An 18223-nucleotide genomic window follows, 5' to 3' on the forward strand; every position below is an offset into this window, starting at 1 on the left:
ATGTTTTGACTTGGCGCAGGGGTCCAGACTTTGTTTATTAGTCCCTGCTTTAAAAGGAATTCCGTTTAAATTTGAGATAGAACTTGGGAGATCATTTGCATGGGAATCCCTGCCCGAGCAATGAGGGCAAGGCAGTCTTGAAGATCCTACTTTCAAGTACTTGTGTGCTGGCCTGAGTCGTACACTACACTTTCGACGGTATCATGCGCATCCTTCAATATGGATAGTGTGATCTTGTTTGAACCCTTTGGGGAGAAAAGCGCAATATCTCTTGGTTTGTGCTGTGGCCCATAACACTAGTAGCTCAGGAAGCCTACGCTCCAAATCAACTCAATATCAACTGTGGGTGGTTTCTCCGTCCAATGTTTGAAAACTGGATGGTCACAGGGCTAAATAAAGACCACTTTTAGCTTGAGCTTCTGGCATATTTAGTGTTTATGCATAACAAGAATCAGGATTAGTTGCAACCTTATATCACAGGTTCCCTGGCGTAGCTCTTCTCAGCCCCGAGATGAGAACAAGCAGCTTACATGCCGATCCTTCAGGAGAGTTATCCCATATGAGAAGATAAGTAATCACTATCTCCTGTTTCAGTGACCGAGTAGAGCAAGCCTAATGCCTCTTTCAAGGTTTGAACCTCAATTTATTCAAGAATCACAGACTCGTTTGTGAAGGATCCCAATCCTCTAAAGCATGATTAACTGATCATAAATTCCTAAAAAGGTCTTTAATGGAATTAATCTCGGATGGTTTGTTTCAGATTCTTGGAAGGATCTAAGGCTGATATAAACGTAACCCACGTGCTTTATCGAGTGGCCTTGGCTCGATGGACCCCACTGCTATTGTAGGGATATGATTTTGAAGAGGAATATGATCGAAAATACATTGCCCTTCTCTGGATGGCGGCTTACCTTTGTTATAGTTCAGGAGAGTCCTCACCCTAAAGGCAAGACGCCCATCCTAAACGACGAATCAGTATAAACTTAGAGGCACTTTAGACTAGGCAGTTATTTCTAGTACTCCAATTTAGGGTCAGAAGCTTACTTGCTCTCCAGAGTCATATCAAGCACAAGTCATCTGTTCAAATAACCAAAATAGTTTTGCTGCATAAGTATAAGCTTGAAATAACAAATATCTATCAGTATTATGTTTTCCCCTAAACTATCCCGAACCAGGTGTGACCCAAAATATCCTCCGCATTTATTCGTTCTTCATACACGAATATCTCTCTCAAAAGGCTGTAAAGCATCTCGGCGTCCTGTGTTGATATTCTCGGTAATGATATTCTCGGTAATGATTTAGGGTTATCTCTACATCACTATTTCCTGGCAGGTAGGCGAGCAATCTCACTCCCCCACCTTCTGAGAGGTAGGTGCCGTTAATCTTGGTTGCAGATGGTTTCCAACCCCGATTGGCGGAGTGTTTCGGGTATGGCCTTTGGTATTTTCATGTATCGCGGCTAGATGATCTATGTCTTAGGATCATAATTGATGATGGAGGAAATATCGTCGCTCAGCCAGTCGTCGCTTCTGGGATGCGATCTATCTTCATCTCGGACAAAAAAGGGCTTTGCTGGCGTTGACTCATTCTCATTCGATTGGGTTGGCTCGTCCCAAATGTCTCTGATCCATTGCTTTAGCGAGTGAATCTTGTCACATACGTCCCTTGTACGGCCTGCAGTTTTATCTGAAGTCTGCCGCCCCTGTTCATCATAAAAGGGCTCTTCCCAAGATGTTGGTGGTTCTCCGAAGTACTTCACACACTCTGTAATAAAGTATTCTGGGCAATCGACATGCCAGGGGAATAGTGAAATGCCTGAACGCATGTTCAGAATCGTGACACCCAATGCCCAAACGTCGCTTGCTGGACTAGCTGGCTTCCTTACAGCTACCTCAGGCACCAGGAATTCAGTCAGGGGTTCTATTGTCTTCGGTGACGAGATTTGAAATGCGTGATCAAACCCAATAAGGCTTAATTCGTTCAGAAGATTATCCTCGCCACTTGACATAAAATTGGGAAAGCCGACATTGTAATGAGGAGCTTCCGGTCCTAGGATCTTACCAGACTCAGTCTTCTATTCTTCGATTTTGGGTTGCCCAAACAGGCGATAAATTCCTTGGTCGCCGAGATGGTCCAGATTGCGAATTCGCAGAAGCAGGTTTCCTGGTCTGATATTTCCATGGCAGATGCCGCGGGCATGCAAGTCCCTAAGAATCTCTGTTGCTTGATAGGCGAGTGCTTGAACAAATTGCGGCTTCATCCTGCTGTTCATATAATTCGACAAGGAGTGCAGATTTGGACCACAGAAGGGAAGAACCAAGCAGAGATGACGGCCGTTAGGACCATCAATGTGGAAGTGGCGTTTGTATGTAATGAACCGGGGACCGCCTTCATCTTGATCGTGATGGGCCAGAATGTCGTGGCAACAGGTTATGTTCTCCTCAATACTCGACGGTTGTTCGGCCATCAGGATCCTGAGAGCCACCCAACTCCAACTCGAAGAATCGCGCGCCAGCCATATCGTAGAAGTATATCCAGCACCAATCTTGTGGACTATACGATAATGACCGTCATCGTAGAGATCGCCGAGATGAACAGGATGGTACCTCCCATTCATACATGGGGAACTCAGACTCGATTTGTGGCGATTGGAAATCATCAGAGAAAACCGAAACTGTCTCGAGATCGAGATCAGGATTCGACAAGGAACTCATTCTCATGCTGAGTGGTACCGAAGAAATCAGATATGAAGTTGTTGAATGAAGCGGACTGCTGGCGTAGAATGAGCTGAAGGGAGGAGACGAAGCTCTTTTATATACGCAGGTACTTCATAGGAGCTGCACCAGTGTGAGAAGTTTCGCCGACGGTTACATATACTTTGTTTATGGAACTTCCGTACGATTGTTTCAAGGGCTTATCGAACGGGAAATCAGGATGCTTATTAATATTGAGTCTTTGTATATGGCCTGCCTAAAGCTTGGGTTAATTGAAATCTTTTAACGTGTTAACTTTAAATATTTCAGGAATATCACGGGCTTTAACTATCAATCAATTAAGACCCGTTGTAGGCCCCGAATTCCGACAATAATCAACATTTCTGAACCGTCCAATTCCAAGAATCAAAATGCTTTGATATTGAAGATGAAGGGTCCACGTGACCTTGTTATTGACAATTGCCCATCTCCGCATTGGGTGGGGAAAACTCTCAGCCCCACCACGATTTTTCCATCTGAAGCTTCTTTTGGAGGGGCAAAGATAGATAACTCATTCCCATCCATGTCACTTTGACTGGCACACAATTTCAGCCTTTAACAACCACTTCAACAATCCCTCGTCACACAAACCGATATCGTCAATAAATTCTAGTCTTCTCGAAAGACCATAACCATCATCATGGCCACCGCCACCATGACCGTGACGGCCGCGCCGATCAAGAAGAAGCCCGATATGGCTCCCGAGAGCGAGCGCTTCCTACGATGCTGTGCCGACGTCGCGAATGCCCTCATCGAAGACCACGAAGCCAGCAAGGCCGGTCGAGCTACACGCGATATCAACCTCAACTCCCTGCGAAATAAGCTCGCCAAGAAGCACAAGCTTCAGAACATCCCGCCTCTGACCGCTATCATCGCCTCCATTCCCGAACACTACAAGAAATATATCCTTCCGAAGCTCATCGCGAAGCCCATTCGAACATCCTCCGGTATTGCTGTTGTCGCTGTCATGTGCAAGCCCCATCGATGCCCTCATATCGCTTATACGGGCAACATCTGCGTTTATTGCCCTGGAGGTCCTGATTCCGACTTCGAGTACAGCACACAGTCTTACACTGGCTACGAACCTACATCTATGCGAGCCATTCGTGCGCGATACGACCCTTTCGAGCAGGCCCGAGGACGTGTCGACCAGCTCAAGTCTCTTGGTCACTCTGTTGACAAGGTTGAGTACATCATTATGGGAGGAACCTTCATGTCTCTTTCTGAGTCATACCGCGAAGAATTTATCGCACAGCTTCACAATGCCCTCAGTGGATACCAAACGACCAATGTTGATGAGGCCGTGGAGGCTGGTGAGATGAGCAACATCAAATGCGTCGGAATCACAATTGAGACACGACCCGATTATTGTCTACAGCCTCATCTTTCTGACATGTTGCGATACGGCTGCACACGACTTGAGGTTGGAGTGCAGTCACTATACGAGGACGTTGCGCGAGACTCCAACCGAGGACACACAGTTGCCGCAGTCGCCGAGACTTTCTGCCTTGCAAAGGATGCTGGTTACAAGGTGGTCAGCCACATGATGCCTGATTTGCCAAACGTAGGCATGGAGCGCGACATCGACCAGTTCAGGGAGTATTTTGAGAATCCTGCTTTCCGAACAGACGGTCTCAAGATTTATCCTACCCTGGTCATTCGAGGCACAGGTCTGTATGAACTGTGGAGGACAGGGCGATACCAGAACTACACTCCCAACGGCTTGATCGACCTTATCGCGAGAATTATGGCTCTTATTCCTCCTTGGACCCGTATCTACCGTGTTCAGCGTGATATTCCCATGCCTTTGGTCACATCTGGAGTTGAGAATGGTAACCTGCGTGAACTGGCATTGGCTCGAATGAAGGACTTTGGAACGACCTGCCGAGATGTGCGGACACGAGAGGTTGGAGTGAACGAGATCAAGAACAAGATCCGACCTAACCAGATTGAGCTGGTCCGACGAGATTATGTCGCCAACGGCGGTTGGGAGACTTTCCTGGCCTACGAGGACCCCAAGCAGGACATCCTCGTTGCTCTACTTCGATTGCGAAAGTGTACAGAGAAGTACACCTACCGAGAGGAGCTTACCGGTCAGCCTACCAGTATGGTGCGAGAGCTTCACGTTTACGGCACAGCTGTGCCAGTTCACGCTCGCGATCCCCGCAAGTTCCAGCATCAGGGTTTCGGTACACTTCTGATGGAGGAGGCTGAGAGGATTGCGATCGAGGAACACGGCAGCGACAAGATCAGTGTTATCTCTGGTGTTGGAGTGAGGAGCTACTACAAGAAGCTTGGCTTCTGGTTGGATGGTCCTTACATGAGCAAGTGGCTGGATGGTCGCGAGCAGCCTGAGTAAAGACGAGATCTAGGGTAATGAATAGCATGAAGGATGAGACTGGAAATACCTCACGGCAGGGATATTGCATTTATAGACGGCGTCTTTGGGTGGGGAATGAAAAGTTACGACATTTTGATCAGATTGTGTTTTTCTTGCCTCTTGATTGCACTACAAAATGAGTGAAGTGAAGTAGACCTGTTCATGAAATGTTTCTGTTCTCAATCAAACTTGGATTCAGCGTATTCTATTCCCACGTAAAATATATATCTCCTCACAGCTCCTCTCTCATATCTTCTATCCAGTTGTAGTCAGCCTGTAACAAGCCCTGCAATCTCAGGTCACCTGCGCTGTTCATGAGGATGCCTCAGATCTCGGGACCTGTTGGCCCAAGATCATCGTCACCTGCAGCACCCGATTGGTCCACGTCGCTTAGTCACCAACTCATCAACTCCCAAAGCCGACGTCAACCTGCTTCCCTCACAGGCTCCCTCCTCCGTCTCATCTTTCTCACAACATGACTCCCTCAACGCCATGAACAATCGTCGAAATGACGTCCCGGACTATGGAACCGGAATCCTCCCGGCGTTACCTCCCGACGTTGTGCTTCCAGACCGTGATCCTAGAAGCAATGCCGCAACTGCCGCTTCAGCAGCTGGTGTTCGTGCCTTGAGCACTCAACTCATCGCTTTCTACTTTCGTGCTCCTGCCAAGGCTTTCTTTAGAACGCGTGTGGATTATCTGGCTTATGCGAGGACTATTCATCAGGCGCAGACGGAGCTTATGATGAAAGCTGCTGCGAATGATCCCTCTGCTTCTCGACTCAATGTGTTTATGCGACAGAGTTGGTTGTTGCTGAGAAGTACGACACCTGGAGTTTTGACGTCGGCTATTAGACACCAAGGATGGGGAATTATACCGAATCAGATTTTACCGCCTCTTATTGCGAATGTTGGGGTCGGAGCCGTGCTGTACACAAGTTATCTCCAAATTCTAGGACGACTTCATGAAGAGAGCGGACAAGCGCGGAAGAGAGTGTATCCACCACCTCATCCAATGCATACCTTCACAGCTGGATTGCTTGCAGGCGGACTTCAGAGTGTTGTGGCTGCGCCCCTAGATGCCATCCAAGCACGGTACGACCATCGAGATTTAATGCCAAACGATGGCAGCGGGAAACCTCGGAGTATGTGGGCTTTTAGCGCAGAGAAGCTTCGCGAGATTGGACTCAGGGGTATTTTTGCAGGATGGGGCCTATCACTCGCGAAGGATAGTCTTGGAAGCGCTATATTCTTCAGTACATTCGAGTACGTCAAGGCTCAAGGCTACTATCGCTTCGTTACGTGGTACTATGGAGGCTTGGCTGAGGATATCGTCGACGTACTCGCCATGAAGCGTCCTACACACGAGCATCGACAAGAAGAAGGAATGAGGCTTATTCGACCTCATTATGCCCTTGAGCCCATGTTTCTTCTTCTCGGTGGTATCAGCGCTTCATTTACTCAACAGATCCTCCTGCACCCTTTGACACACTTCCAGGTCAAGCACTGGGATCACCTTGAAGACCTCGACGAAAAAGCCGCCAGGCTTCGTGCTTCTCGAGTTGCAAACCCCGAAAAGCCGCGTCGACGATGGAGGATGCTACGAGCCTACTACCACGCATACCAAGAATCACTTGCCGTATGTCGAGGGGAGGCAGCAGCCGAAGGACTGACTTTAACGAAATGGCTATATCGAGGATTCTGGTGGAACGCGATACGGCAGGTTCCCAGCACGAGTGCGGGATTGATCATCTTTGAGTTGATACGGCGCAAGTATGGACTTGGGCAAGAAGAAGTGAGAATTACAAAGGATGGGTATGACATTCTGCTTCACTAGAGGCTGGGTTGGTGTGATGGCGTTGGTGTATAGACTATTCTCCTCATTGTTTTGGGCCTGTATAGAAAGATTAGGAAGTGTATAGAAATGAAAGATACCTCTCTACGTTGTTCATAATGTCACCAGTTTCTTATTTGGGTCATGATCGTTCAATATCTAGTTCATCTGAAAGGCGCGCTATTTAGTCTACGGCAAGGTGAACATATCCCAACCAAATCTAATCCTCAACAAAACATAATACATTAGTAGTTATTGACACATCTATGGATACCCTTTTCAACTTCTTCTTCTTCTTCTTCTTCTTCTTCTTCTTCTTCTTCTTCCTCCTACTAACAATCTTCAATGTCCTATCGTGATTCTTCTTGTTGCTGTCTGTATCGTTCTTCTTCTTCTTCCTCCGCCTCTCGACGGCAAGACTCAGTCCAGGAAAAAGATCTCAGTGCGGCAACTTGAGCTTCTTAGTTGAGACCTGTGGCTGAGAGCTTATATCACCACACAGAACTTAGAGCTCCTTAGTCCCGTTGACGATCTTGCTCCTTCTCAAGGCGGGAATAGTCGATGCCGAGTGAGAAGAGAAGTGCTCAATCGACCCAGAGACAGGATACTCCTTGAACCAGCCATCATGCCGAAATGGGGATCCAAAGTCGTATCTTCCCCAGAAAAGCCTCGATTGGTGGTTGACCGCGGCGATCTGGAAAAGCAGCTGCATGGAGTACCTCTCGTCGCTACTGGGAAGGCAAAAAGTTGTTCCCTGAATCCCAAGAGGAGCGAGTGTTGCCCATCTAAGTAAGCGGTTGTACATAAAGCCCAAACGCTTACGATCCTCAATTCCGTGGTTAAGAATTGTTCCCACGAACCGCTGCGGCTGAACCAAGCCTAAGAATCGCCCAATTTCGACATCACCTGGGCGTTGTAAGAAGCCTTGAAGAATATGCGCTGGATTCTCATCTCCTGGGATCTGAATCTGGTCGGTACTCCATCCAACTTCGTGAATTCGCCTTCGCAATGTAAACTCGTGGAGCCAGAATGCTCGCTGGACTTAGTAAAGAATTCTGGATTGCCATCAAGGTTTGTAGGTTTCTTACCAGGTTCTGAATGACCACTTGTAGTATTCGACGGCCGAGCATGTTAGCAAGAAAGGGAACCACATCTTCTAAGCTGTCCGCGTTTTAAAGGCGAAGCATTCTGTCCAAGTAGAGTTCTGCTTGATTGACTGGATTGAATACAAAGGCAAGTTGGTTGACATGGTCCGCCAACTCAAGAAACTCATCAGTTGCTCAGGATATAATTCATGAGTTTCTTGTAAGAGAACTGTTGTTCCGCTCCCTGTCTCGGACTCGATACGCTCCACAAGGTCATTGATGTATTTAGAGCGTGGACTTTCCTCCCAAAAGCTCTTGATGAAGTTAAGGGGAGTTGTCCAGGAGAATCCAACGAACTGAGACATCTTGTATGCTGAGAAGATGACTCGAAAGCGGTGGTCACTGAAGTGTTCGCTGAAACCGTATATATAATTAATAAAAAGTTTGGAGAAATAGACCAAGATAATCAGCACCAGTACCAAAAACAGCGATATCAGTTTGTAAGTACTTGTGGGAACGTCAGATGGACTAAAGATGGTGAGGATGCTGGCTGATGGTCGACTGTATGCTGTGCAGGTATATATATCTCGGTAGTCTGAGAGTTTCATGACAGTGTTCAAGAGTTCCGCAAGTTTGGGACGAGATATAACTAATGGTAGGCGTAAGGAAGTACGAGTGTCCAAGTCCCGACACGGCGAACTGCAGACAGACTTCGTCGAGCTTGTCAGTCTCGTGAACATGAAGGCATGTCCTGTACACTGAAGGGTATGTCTGTCCCCATGGTTCATGAACCTCTGACGACCTCGACCTGAGTTTCATGGGTATTATTGCCTAAGGACAAGCCATACTGGTTGATAAGCTCAGGTGTGCTCTTTTGAGACAGCTCCGACTTGATTGTTGAGCAGAGTTGCCGGTTTAATATATGTATATTCGTTTTCCTGGAATCGGGTCAATCTCCAACATCGTGCTGTCCATGATGAATGCGTATATAGAGTAGAGCTGAAGTTTGCCTGCATAGCTGCGAGTCGTCGAATACTTTGAGGGCACCAGCTGTGAGCTCTATCAGCCCTGTAAGGGTCCACGCTGGGCGTGAGAGGTAGGTCCATCACGTCGACTGACGAGAACGCGGAAAATTGGGTTTAGTTTCGGACCAATACTGGCAGGTACTTGGTATATTTGTGTTCGTTGGAACACATTGAAGTGGCTGAGAAGTTAAGTGAACAGGTTTAAGTTTATGGAAGATTTCGTAAGAGATATATGATCTTGAGAACAGAGAACCACGTGAATGAGATATTAAATCATCTAGGTTGGGTGGACATTAGGTTCAAACGCCATGTAAAGCTTCCGTACTCAAGTGAAATGCTCTTATCTGCGCTGCATTAAAGGGGCGCAATGGTGATACGGTCTACGGCCATTCGCTATCGACAACGGTAGCTTGTAAGTTACACAAGATACAAGCTGAATCGTTGGTTCTGACTTACATCATATGACTTAGCCATGCCGTTCAAAGACAAACAAATGATGCAGGTAGGCAGACAAATAAAAGGGTGACCAATAGCTTCATGATACTCCCATGTGGTACAAAGAGTGAGAGTAAGAAGCATCCTCAATTTCACGTCTTCAACAGATCATATCACGAGGAGAACAAAGACAAGAACATTGTGAATCAATTCCTACAATTCCACCTAATATGCTTCCCCTATCTCCGCTACCTGTGTACATACCGCTAACATCCCCCCACCGACCTGTCCCCCTGCCCCCAAGAGCCGTTGCAAGATCCTCAAAACTCCATGACGCAAAACCAAAATAACTACATCCAGATGTACGTATCGACGTATTTTCCTCATACGAGGATTTGGGGTTCGGGTCCTAGCCCTCCCGTTGCGGATATTAGCCGCGTGATCCGGGGCCGAAGTCCGGTTCACGATCGGGGAGGTGCTTCTTCTCCTTCCGGCCCTTGATCACGAACTCAGACATAATCTGGATGTGATCTGCGGGGAAGTGCCAGTAAGGGAAGGCGGGAATTCGCTTCAGGTATTCGGGGTCAGGGGGTCCAAGAAGGTCTACTACCTCCAGTGTATTCGTAGAGTACCAGATGTAATCAATGACATCGGCAAATCCAGGCGTATAGTTGGTGAATGGCATTTCGTCGGCAGTGTTTTTGATGTGGGCGTAGGCGTCTCGGAGGCTGAAGGGGTGTTCAATACCGTCTCGCGTGAAGCTACCATACTGGAAGCTGCTCAATTCTAAGTGGTCAGGTGGTACGCGTCCCATAGACATCAGCTCATATACTGAAGAGTCTTCTGTGGAGTTGAAATCACCGCAGACCAGCAGAGGAATTTCGGTATTGGTGCGATACTCTTGGCTGGGACCTGGCTCGGCTTGGGGCACAGGTACCTCATCGTCTCCCATCGGTAGCACAATCATCTTTTTGTCCTTAACAGCTGGCCACCTCGCGTACTTCTCTGCAAGCTTCGTAACATGTTCCATGAGAATACCAGTTTGGATAACCTTGACATCGGCCAAGGCAGAGTCCCACGTGAGATGGGCGTTGACCAGGATAACTCGAGCTCCAGTGAGACGAGACTCAAAGAAGCAAATAACAGCAATATTGTCCTTGGGCATCACACGGTTGAAAACGTCGTGCTGGTTCTTCATGTCGGGTCGGTTGATGGCAATCGTGGCGAATTCGATAAGCTGCTTATCAAGAAGAATGAACTTGCTCTGCTTGTAAAAGACGGCACAACCGTCAACAGACTGTGCATCCTTCTCTGACATGGTCTTGGCTCGTGATTTGGGCCAATGGACACCCTTGTAATCCATCTGAGCAAGTTCCGGGCTGAGATCCTCCTTGAAAGCATCTGTTGATACCTCCTGGAGAGCAAGGAAATCCGCATCCCTGATTCGGAGTTCTTCCAGGATACATCCTTTACGATACTCCCAGTCGAGGGCACGGGTGGGCGTATAACCGTAAGTCTGGGGTGTCGCATACTTGTCGCAAAGAATGTTCCACGAGAAAACCTTGATCCTCTCCAGACTGGGTGACACGTCCTCCTGTATAACGATGGGCCTCCGGGGTGTGGGAGGAATGGGCACTGTAACTGTTAGCACATATCGTCGTGAGGTGCGCCATCGACTTACTAGGAGTATTTTCCTTCAGCGTATGTATCAGACTCTTTGTACCCTCCTCCATGATTTTATGTTTCACATCCGCGTCCAATGGGTTGCCCTCGATGCCGAGCATCTCCAGAAGGTGCAGTGATCCAAGTTCGTTCGGTAATGTTTGGATGTTATTATTGAAAAGTAACAGGTTCTTGAGATAAGTGCACATTCCGATCTCGGGGGGGATTTCGATTATCTGGTTGAAGGAGGCGTCAAGGTGGCGCAATGCTCGTAGTTCTCCAATCGCGTTCGGTAGTCGTGTCAGTTTGTTTGAGGCAATGAAGAGCTCGTTCAAGAACTTGTACTTGAAAAGCTCCGGAGCCAAGTTTCGCAACCCCTGCCCACTCATATCCAGATTGTGCCAGTCCTGCCGTGTTGCCTCCTTCTCAATAGCCAAGGGTCGTCTCCTATCAACGCCATCGTCTTCGTCGTCCGGGTGGGCACGTAGGCTAGCTGATGGTGGGGGACCAATTCCTCTATTTTCCGACGCTCTGAGCCTAGCATAGTAGTGCGGTTGTTGTTGATCGGTCATGGCAGAATGCGCTCGTTCAGCGTCTTTTTGCATTCGCAATTGCTCCTGCCACATCTCGTTGGGGGGTGGCTGTCCTCGGTTTCCTGCAGAATGGCCATTCTGAAGCGCATTCGGGTTGAAGGGACTCGAGTTAGAGAGTACGCCTGGGGTAAAGGTTGAGTGATGGCCTAAGCCATTGGCGTTGGGCATTCCATGGTCGTGTTGAAGTCCTTGGTGGTGTTGTGTTTGAGAAGGGTGTTGATGTTGGGTATGCTGATAGTTGTATAGCAAGTTCGGGATGCCTCGCCCGGCGCCGTTGAGCCGAGCATGTTGACCCTGCCCGGAGTGTTGAGGATACATTCCGGTAGGTATTTGTGATGTGATTATGATGGTTATAGTCTCAGGGGTGGAGGTCTAGGAAGTTGCGCCGGCGAGCAGCACGGCGGTAGATATCGCTGATCGGCAGTCTTGATAAAAGGAAGTGAATATAGCAAATCGCTGGAGAAGCTCATCGGCCGTCGTATATAGCGTTGACTTTTGACTTTGATAGGGCTCGCGTAACAGCGGGGAATGGTTGATTGGCGACGGAGCTCGAAACTTCACCCAAGGTTCCAAAAGAGAGAAAGCAAAGATAGCTCGCGTTTACGCATCAGCCTACAGCTGTCACCGAAACAATTGTCGTTGCTTTTTGGCTCGGATGGAGAACGTCGGTTCGTCGGCAGGTCAATAGCTCATCGAGAGGTGTCGTTGCGACAGTCCCAGGAGATCTGTGGCTTGATAGTGATGAAAGGTTAAATTTTTTGAGTCACGATCGATGTTATCGAAGCGACAAGGTGTTTCTTGTAGAAGCAGAAGTGCAGAGTGTATGTGAGTCAAGAAATACTGCAAAGGTAATGGTTAGTTAAAGCTTTGAAAGAAGGGCATCATGGGAGGGGGATCCAAGCTTTAGCGACACGTTGCGCTGTCATTGCTAGCTTCTGCGGGGCCAACGCACCTGTAAAGAGCGATCGCAACAATTTAGATATTCACTGAAAAGAATCAACTGATACTTGAACAGAAGAAAAGTGGCCGATGGCAAAGGGAGCGCATAGATATGACTGTGATGCTGGCTGTGATGCTGCGATGAACGGATTGCAGCCCAGAAGCGGGCGTTTAATCACGTGCACCTGCTCCGCATTCTGATGGCTCGTGCGAGGAGAGTCAGAATCGATAATCACGTGCAGCCTCTCTATAATTGCGCGACACACCTTGAACGACGATTCAGCCTTGCAAGGTCCGCGCCGCATCAGGTCGACGATAGTTGCATGTTCCTGTGCCATTGTGAGACAAGATATGTTCGCGAAATATGCTTGCGTTGCTCATGTCCAACGCAAGTTTGCATCCTTTTTGGCAGAATCCCCTCTGAACAATCATATGTTTGCAGCATCATGTGCACATATGGAGTTCAAGGGGAATGAGACCTACCACAGATTGAGCTCAACCTCTATGATCACGATACAATTAGTAGCGTGTTTTTGAGCCTCAACGTAGGGCTGTCAATTGGCTCGAAGTGCCGCAGTGCATGTTCTCAAGAGACCAGAAAATACATATGCACCTGTACATTTATGGACAGCTGGTGCTCGAACCACATGAGACAACATGTGTTATCTGTATGTTCCAGGAACAGCATCAACTCGCTGCGGACACTAGTAAACGCAACTGTGGCCAAGAGGACACAGCCAGCAAGTAAAGTGACGCCATTGATCAGGTCTCATCTCGCAAAACGCCATCGCTCCGACAGCCCTGTTGTTTGGCGTCCCACGGATTCAATGGTTCCGTCCACTAACACGGACCGCATGCAGCCTCGGAGAGAGTCAAGATGGGCTGGATGGATAGGAAGCTAGGGGAGGCAAGAAAGTTTCCATTTGGACCTTGACCCTAAGCGACGAAAATGTTTAGGTAATTTAGCCTAAGCTTAGGGGACTCTTTACTGTGTTTATTTTGGCATCCTCTTCTAAAATCCCTTAAGTTTTCTTGCTCCCCGAGGGGATGCACCAACATCGGGAGAGGGATCAATCATGGGCTCAAATCAACCAACTAAATTCTGGCTCTTATATCATGTTACCAAGACTTGGGTCGAAGAGGCAAACACTTGAGCTCAAACCGGTATGAGCATCCAATGTTATGCCATTCGGCCGAGAATAGGACCGTTGGACAATATTCATCTTCGGGTAGCGCTCTTGTAACAGAAATGTCTCGTTTGAACCTTGAACCACCTATCCGTACCGTACCGGACCGGGAGAAGATGGCAAGCTTGACTCCATGGCTAACTCGGCAATCATTCATGCGAGCAACCCATGCCATTGGTACGTTTACACTCACTGAAACGTGAACATGGGAGACTATGTTTGCGCTGTCAGATTCAGATGCAAGTTGAAATTGGGAGTTGAATCCTCCCGACATGGTACATGGATGATACTGCAGGACCTAGCAAATGGAATGCATGAGAATCGAGAAAGTTTAGGTGAGCTGCGGCCTGCAGAAATCACAAGTTAGAGCCACTGTTCCCTGTCTAACCAACCACAAGAAACCTCGGACCGCCAAGGTCAGGCTGGATAGGAAGCTGCTAATTCGATAAGCGTCAATAAAACATCAGGCAAAAGCTCTAATGTGCGGGGGATGGCCAACCGAAGCGCGCCGCTCCACACCCCAGACAGTTGGGAACTGGGGAAATGCTGCCTTTTGGCCCGACCAAGCGTGAAAGCGTGAAGCATGAAGGATGGGGATGGCCGTATATAGAAAGTCACCGGTGCCGCCATTGCAGGCAAAGTTTGCTGTTTATTATTTGTTTGCTTCATTGCTTGTCTGACCTGAAACTGCTGTGCTGCACATGCACAGTACAGTACATGCAGTTTGCTCTCTTTCCTCGATCTCGAAACAGATCAATCCACTCGTGCTCAATCTCGACGCAACTATCCGAATATTGCTGTTTGGTGAGAGTTTATCAACCATACCGACTCTGGGAACTGTACGCGTCCCTGCGGCGCTACCCGTCACCTTTTGATAAGGACAAACGGCTATCACATCACATCGCAGGGACTGTTTGTTGCCAGCCAGCGAACGCCATCATAAAAAAGCTGGTTGCACCAGCGGATCCAAGGTCGCGCCAGCACAGACGCCTTATCCACCAGACTTCAGCATAAAAGCCATCGACGACATAGAGATAATGACGTTGGCTTCTGCTTGGGCAGTCAGGCACAATCACGAAACCAGCTTATGAAGGGTCCACGCACGACCAACAACGTTTGACATCACGGTTGCAAACCGTTTCGGCACTCGATATTCGCATCCACATCCACATCCACATTTGCTTCCCACCCATCACGTTTGCGCGAATTACGGATAGTATCTTCAGCGTAACGCTGGCCGATGAAGAAACCCTGCTCTTCGGTTTAGGCGACACCTCTGATCAGACAAGCGTCAACAAAAGGGCCAAGCAACCAAGGGCCTTCTGCTACTGTTGCTTTTACTGCCCCTGCATGGTCCGGGACGCAATCCGGCAACCACCCGGGCTTGATAACCCAGTTCCGCGGGCCAGAGAAGGGTTCTAGAAGGGTCAAAAGTGCTCCCGACCGGGGGCCAGGAGATTTGCTGTAGGTACCGTTTGGCTTACCATCGCGGGTCGTTGGACTTGTGTGTGGTTCAGTCCAGTTCGTCAGTTGAGCAGCAAGTGTGTTTGCTAGCGGCGGTGGAACTGGAACACAATTATTTTACCTAGTGGCACCCCTGTTAGACCACTCACCACCCCTTACCCTTCTCCATTCACCAAAGTTATCCACCGGAAAGCTTGCGCCAAAGAGTATAGTATAGCGGCATAGCCAGCAATGTCGGAATGGAGCGGATTTTACTACGCTTCTGCCAACCCCTTACCCACCTTTGCTCGCCGTGCAAAGGCTGCTGAAAAGGAGCGGCAGCGCCCTGAAACTCCTCCTCGATCCAATTCGGATTCATACGACATTGCCCCAAACTCCAGCCGCGCAAGACGTCCTTTTCGCCATACGAGGACGTCTAGTGGGAGTCAGGGTAGTCGTTCCTCGCACGACTCGTCGCTTGTGCATTCCACAACCAGCCCCAATACCAAAAACGGCCCCGCCCTGGCAGAGGACGACTCTCATTACTCGCACTCAAAACTGTTATCATCTGACTCGCGCCAACAATCTTCGAAGCCAGTAACGACTACGACCACAACCAAGACTGCCTCGATTTCCAATAAACATCTCCCTAGCAAGAGTCTCACCGGCGGAGGTGCATCGCCGTTACACTCGCCTGTTGTCTTCAATCGGCCTGTGTACGTCGACAAGACTCGACAGCGCGATCCTCGTCGTCAATCATCCGCAGCGACCCCAACAGCAAGCTCAGTTGATCTGAAAAATGTCACCATGTACTCCCAGTTGGATGCAGGCAACAAACTCATGTCAGGGACGACGAAGCAGGTAAACCTCGACTTTCCTCGAACAGACTCGGTCTCCTCTACAAGTGGCAACACAACTGTCTCGACACAAACCATGACCTCGACAGACCACTCCAACGCTGACCCCGCGACAAAGCCTTTCATCGTTAAAAATGGCCGCACCTACTACAACGACCCTACGTCGGCGTACCCTCTTCCCACCGACCTTGCTGAGCTCCATCGCCAGAGCCTGCGGACGCTCTTGATGATCCAGGTATATGGCGCACCCGTCTACACGCCATTCATCCGAAACAATCCCCCGCAGCGGGTGTTGGAGGTCGGATGTGGTACAGGATTTTGGAGCATGATGTGCCACCGATACTACAAGGAGCGAGGTCACAATGGGATCCAGTTCACAGGCATTGACATCGCGCCCCTGGCCCCTGGCAGTCCTGGATCCCCTGTCGAGCTGTGCAAGCCAGACAAGGACATGAAATGGAGATTTGTTCAGCACGATCTTCGACATCAACCGTGGCCCTTTGCCGACGAAGAGTTTGATCTGATCATGGTCAAAGATACGTGCCTGATGGTTCCTAGTCATGTTTACCAACTTTTTGTGGAGGAGTATCTTCGCATGCTCAAGCCTGGAGGAGTGATGGAGATCTGGGATAGTGACCCAACTTTCCGCATGCTGCGACCTCATGTTCCAAGCGCAATGCCCGGATCAGAAGAAGCAGAAGAACACGAGGCTGCCCTTGATCTAGGTGCCTATCTCATGACTTCTAAAACACCCCTTTCCGCACCACTGAACTCTTTCTTGGTTGAGTACAATACTTGGCTGTCAAGGACTCTGGAAGGACGACAGCTTTCACCTGTACCATGTTCTCTCATTGGGGCCTTCCTCCACGCTGAAGCAGAGGTGCTCATGGATATCAAGACAAAACGTCTAGCCATCCCCTTAAGTGAAGTCCGATGGGAGCGCGAAGGTGTCGGCGGTGTTGTTACCAAGGACGGCAAGTCGTACGTGGAGATGAAGGCCAAGTCAACACCGCACCAGAAGGTCGAAAAGAAGACCTTGACACCAGGACAATCTGCGCTTCGCAAGACGGCGCTTTTGACAGTTGCACAACAAGTGTCGGCACTGGAACCTATCATCAGAGAAGCGAGCGGCAAAAGCCAGGATGAGTGGGATGCGTGGGTAGCTAAGATGATGGCGGATCTGATGAGCGAGAGCGGGACAAGTTGGGGAGAATGTTTGGAATTGGGAGTGTGGTCGTCAAGAAAGCGACCACGCAAGGAGTAAGCTCTGGGAGTCACTGTGGTGGTCATTGTACCGCAAAAGCAAAGATGATCTTCCCACGTGGATTATGACGAATGGCTCAACATCTATGTCTCATGATAGATGCAAGACTGGAATGCTTTCCCTGACACAATAACTACACACACCCTGGACCTCAACGTCCCAAAGAACCTCGATCAGCATCTTCTACATACACAACATACCCCCCTCCCTTTTACGCGTTGGCGTCATATCGTTTTCTCAATGTGCGATATCTTTTCAAGTAGTACCTATACCCATATGATTAGTAAAAAGCAGGTTGACGGATAATGGTTGGGATATCAGGATAATGTAGCTTTTGGGATAAATGAACTTATTGGCATGGACTGGAGTGTTTATGACTCGTGAATTGTGACGCGCTGGGGTGGTTTGAGTCGGTATCTGATGCTTGACGATAGACGGTGATACTCGTGACATACAACGTAAGCAATTAATCATACTCGCATATGATTTGCAAGTTGTCTCACGATGTGACCGACGCAATCCTAAGGAACAAGAACTCACAATGCTTCAATTTCTATCGTATAGGTTAGCCAATGTCACCAACCCACTCGATTCAAAAACCCACCCTTCTTAACATACTCAGCCTGGGCAATTCCCTGGCGGATCTTATCCTCATCACGTTCTCCAGCTTTCGAGATGAAGGCCTTATGAAGACGAGGTCGAAAATAGTCAAAGCCGAGGGGATACTCTCTTCCCAGATACAAAAGCTCTGTCATAGCACGGTCAGC

At 48.7% G+C, this 18223-nt stretch overlaps 8 protein-coding genes across 10 annotated transcripts; 4 read left to right on the top strand and 4 right to left on the bottom strand.

The window, feature by feature from the left end:
* Positions 1–1811: 1811 nt before the first annotated feature.
* FOXG_18818 (uncharacterized protein) lies at positions 1812–1946 on the top strand (the record flags this gene model as incomplete). The annotated part of the gene is made up of 1 exon (XM_018398953.1): positions 1812–1946. One exon carries the CDS (start codon positions 1812–1814, stop codon positions 1944–1946), a length of 135 nt encoding a protein of 44 aa, XP_018239076.1.
* Positions 1947–2074: 128 nt separating this feature from the next.
* Positions 2075–2617, bottom strand: FOXG_04375 (uncharacterized protein; the record flags this gene model as incomplete). Its single annotated transcript, XM_018382374.1, has 1 exon — positions 2075–2617. One exon carries the CDS (start codon positions 2615–2617, stop codon positions 2075–2077), a length of 543 nt encoding a protein of 180 aa, XP_018239077.1.
* A 621-nt stretch (positions 2618–3238) lies between these two features.
* FOXG_04376 (elongator complex protein 3) lies at positions 3239–5333 on the top strand. The gene has a single exon (XM_018382375.1). It carries the CDS (start codon positions 3394–3396, stop codon positions 5110–5112), a length of 1719 nt encoding a protein of 572 aa, XP_018239078.1. The 5' UTR covers positions 3239–3393; the 3' UTR covers positions 5113–5333.
* Positions 5334–5547: 214 nt separating this feature from the next.
* On the top strand, positions 5548–7164 carry FOXG_04377 (uncharacterized protein). Its single transcript, XM_018382376.1, has one exon. It carries the CDS (start codon positions 5626–5628, stop codon positions 6967–6969), a length of 1344 nt encoding a protein of 447 aa, XP_018239079.1. The 5' UTR covers positions 5548–5625; the 3' UTR covers positions 6970–7164.
* Positions 7165–7471: 307 nt separating this feature from the next.
* On the bottom strand, positions 7472–8096 carry FOXG_04378 (uncharacterized protein; the record flags this gene model as incomplete). The annotated part of the gene is made up of 2 exons (XM_018382377.1): positions 7472–8002; positions 8055–8096. The coding sequence occupies 2 exons, from the start codon at positions 8094–8096 to the stop codon at positions 7472–7474; spliced, it is 573 nt and encodes a 190-aa protein (XP_018239080.1).
* A 1591-nt stretch (positions 8097–9687) lies between these two features.
* FOXG_04379 (glucose-repressible alcohol dehydrogenase transcriptional effector) lies at positions 9688–13522 on the bottom strand. Of its 3 annotated transcripts, XM_018382379.1 has the most exons (4): positions 12972–12993; positions 12719–12902; positions 11193–12606; positions 9688–11146 (listed from the first exon to the last, which is right to left on the bottom strand). In XM_018382379.1, the coding sequence occupies exons 3-4, from the start codon at positions 12082–12084 to the stop codon at positions 9942–9944; spliced, it is 2097 nt and encodes a 698-aa protein (XP_018239082.1). In that variant the 5' UTR covers positions 12085–12606; positions 12719–12902; positions 12972–12993; the 3' UTR covers positions 9688–9941. The 3 variants fall into 3 exon arrangements, with proteins under 3 accessions (XP_018239082.1, XP_018239081.1, XP_018239083.1); XM_018382378.1 differs by having other exon boundaries at positions 12719–13522; XM_018382380.1 differs by lacking the exons at positions 12719–12902; positions 12972–12993 and having other exon boundaries at positions 11193–12669.
* On the top strand, positions 12971–18058 carry FOXG_04380 (uncharacterized protein). Its single transcript, XM_018382381.1, has 2 exons — positions 12971–14227; positions 14291–18058. The coding sequence occupies exon 2, from the start codon at positions 15588–15590 to the stop codon at positions 17454–17456; it is 1869 nt and encodes a 622-aa protein (XP_018239084.1). The 5' UTR covers positions 12971–14227; positions 14291–15587; the 3' UTR covers positions 17457–18058.
* Positions 17993–18211, bottom strand: FOXG_04381 (uncharacterized protein; the record flags this gene model as incomplete). The annotated part of the gene is made up of 2 exons (XM_018382382.1): positions 17993–18009; positions 18061–18211. 2 exons carry the CDS (start codon positions 18209–18211, stop codon positions 17993–17995), a joined length of 168 nt encoding a protein of 55 aa, XP_018239085.1.
* Between the last annotated feature and the right edge of the window lie 12 nt (positions 18212–18223).

This window comes from Fusarium oxysporum, chromosome 4 (assembly GCF_000149955.1).
Source record: "Fusarium oxysporum f. sp. lycopersici 4287 chromosome 4, whole genome shotgun sequence".
Taxonomy (NCBI): domain Eukaryota; kingdom Fungi; phylum Ascomycota; class Sordariomycetes; order Hypocreales; family Nectriaceae; genus Fusarium; species Fusarium oxysporum.

What these genes read in the sequence shown, in the direction of transcription:
- FOXG_04376 (XM_018382375.1), top strand. Translation starts at nt 3,394, where the DNA reads ATGGCCACCGCCACCATGACCGTGACGGCCGCGCCGATCAAGAAGAAG.
- FOXG_04377 (XM_018382376.1), top strand. Translation starts at nt 5,626, where the DNA reads ATGAACAATCGTCGAAATGACGTCCCGGACTATGGAACCGGAATCCTC.
- FOXG_04379 (XM_018382378.1), bottom strand. Translation starts at nt 12,084, where the DNA reads ATGTATCCTCAACACTCCGGGCAGGGTCAACATGCTCGGCTCAACGGC. An exon ending in GCTGAAGGAAAATACTCCTA is followed by an intron (nt 11,147 to 11,192) that starts GTAAGTCGATGG and finishes TAACAGTTACAG; the next exon opens with TGCCCATTCCTCCCACACCC.
- FOXG_04380 (XM_018382381.1), top strand. Translation starts at nt 15,588, where the DNA reads ATGTCGGAATGGAGCGGATTTTACTACGCTTCTGCCAACCCCTTACCC.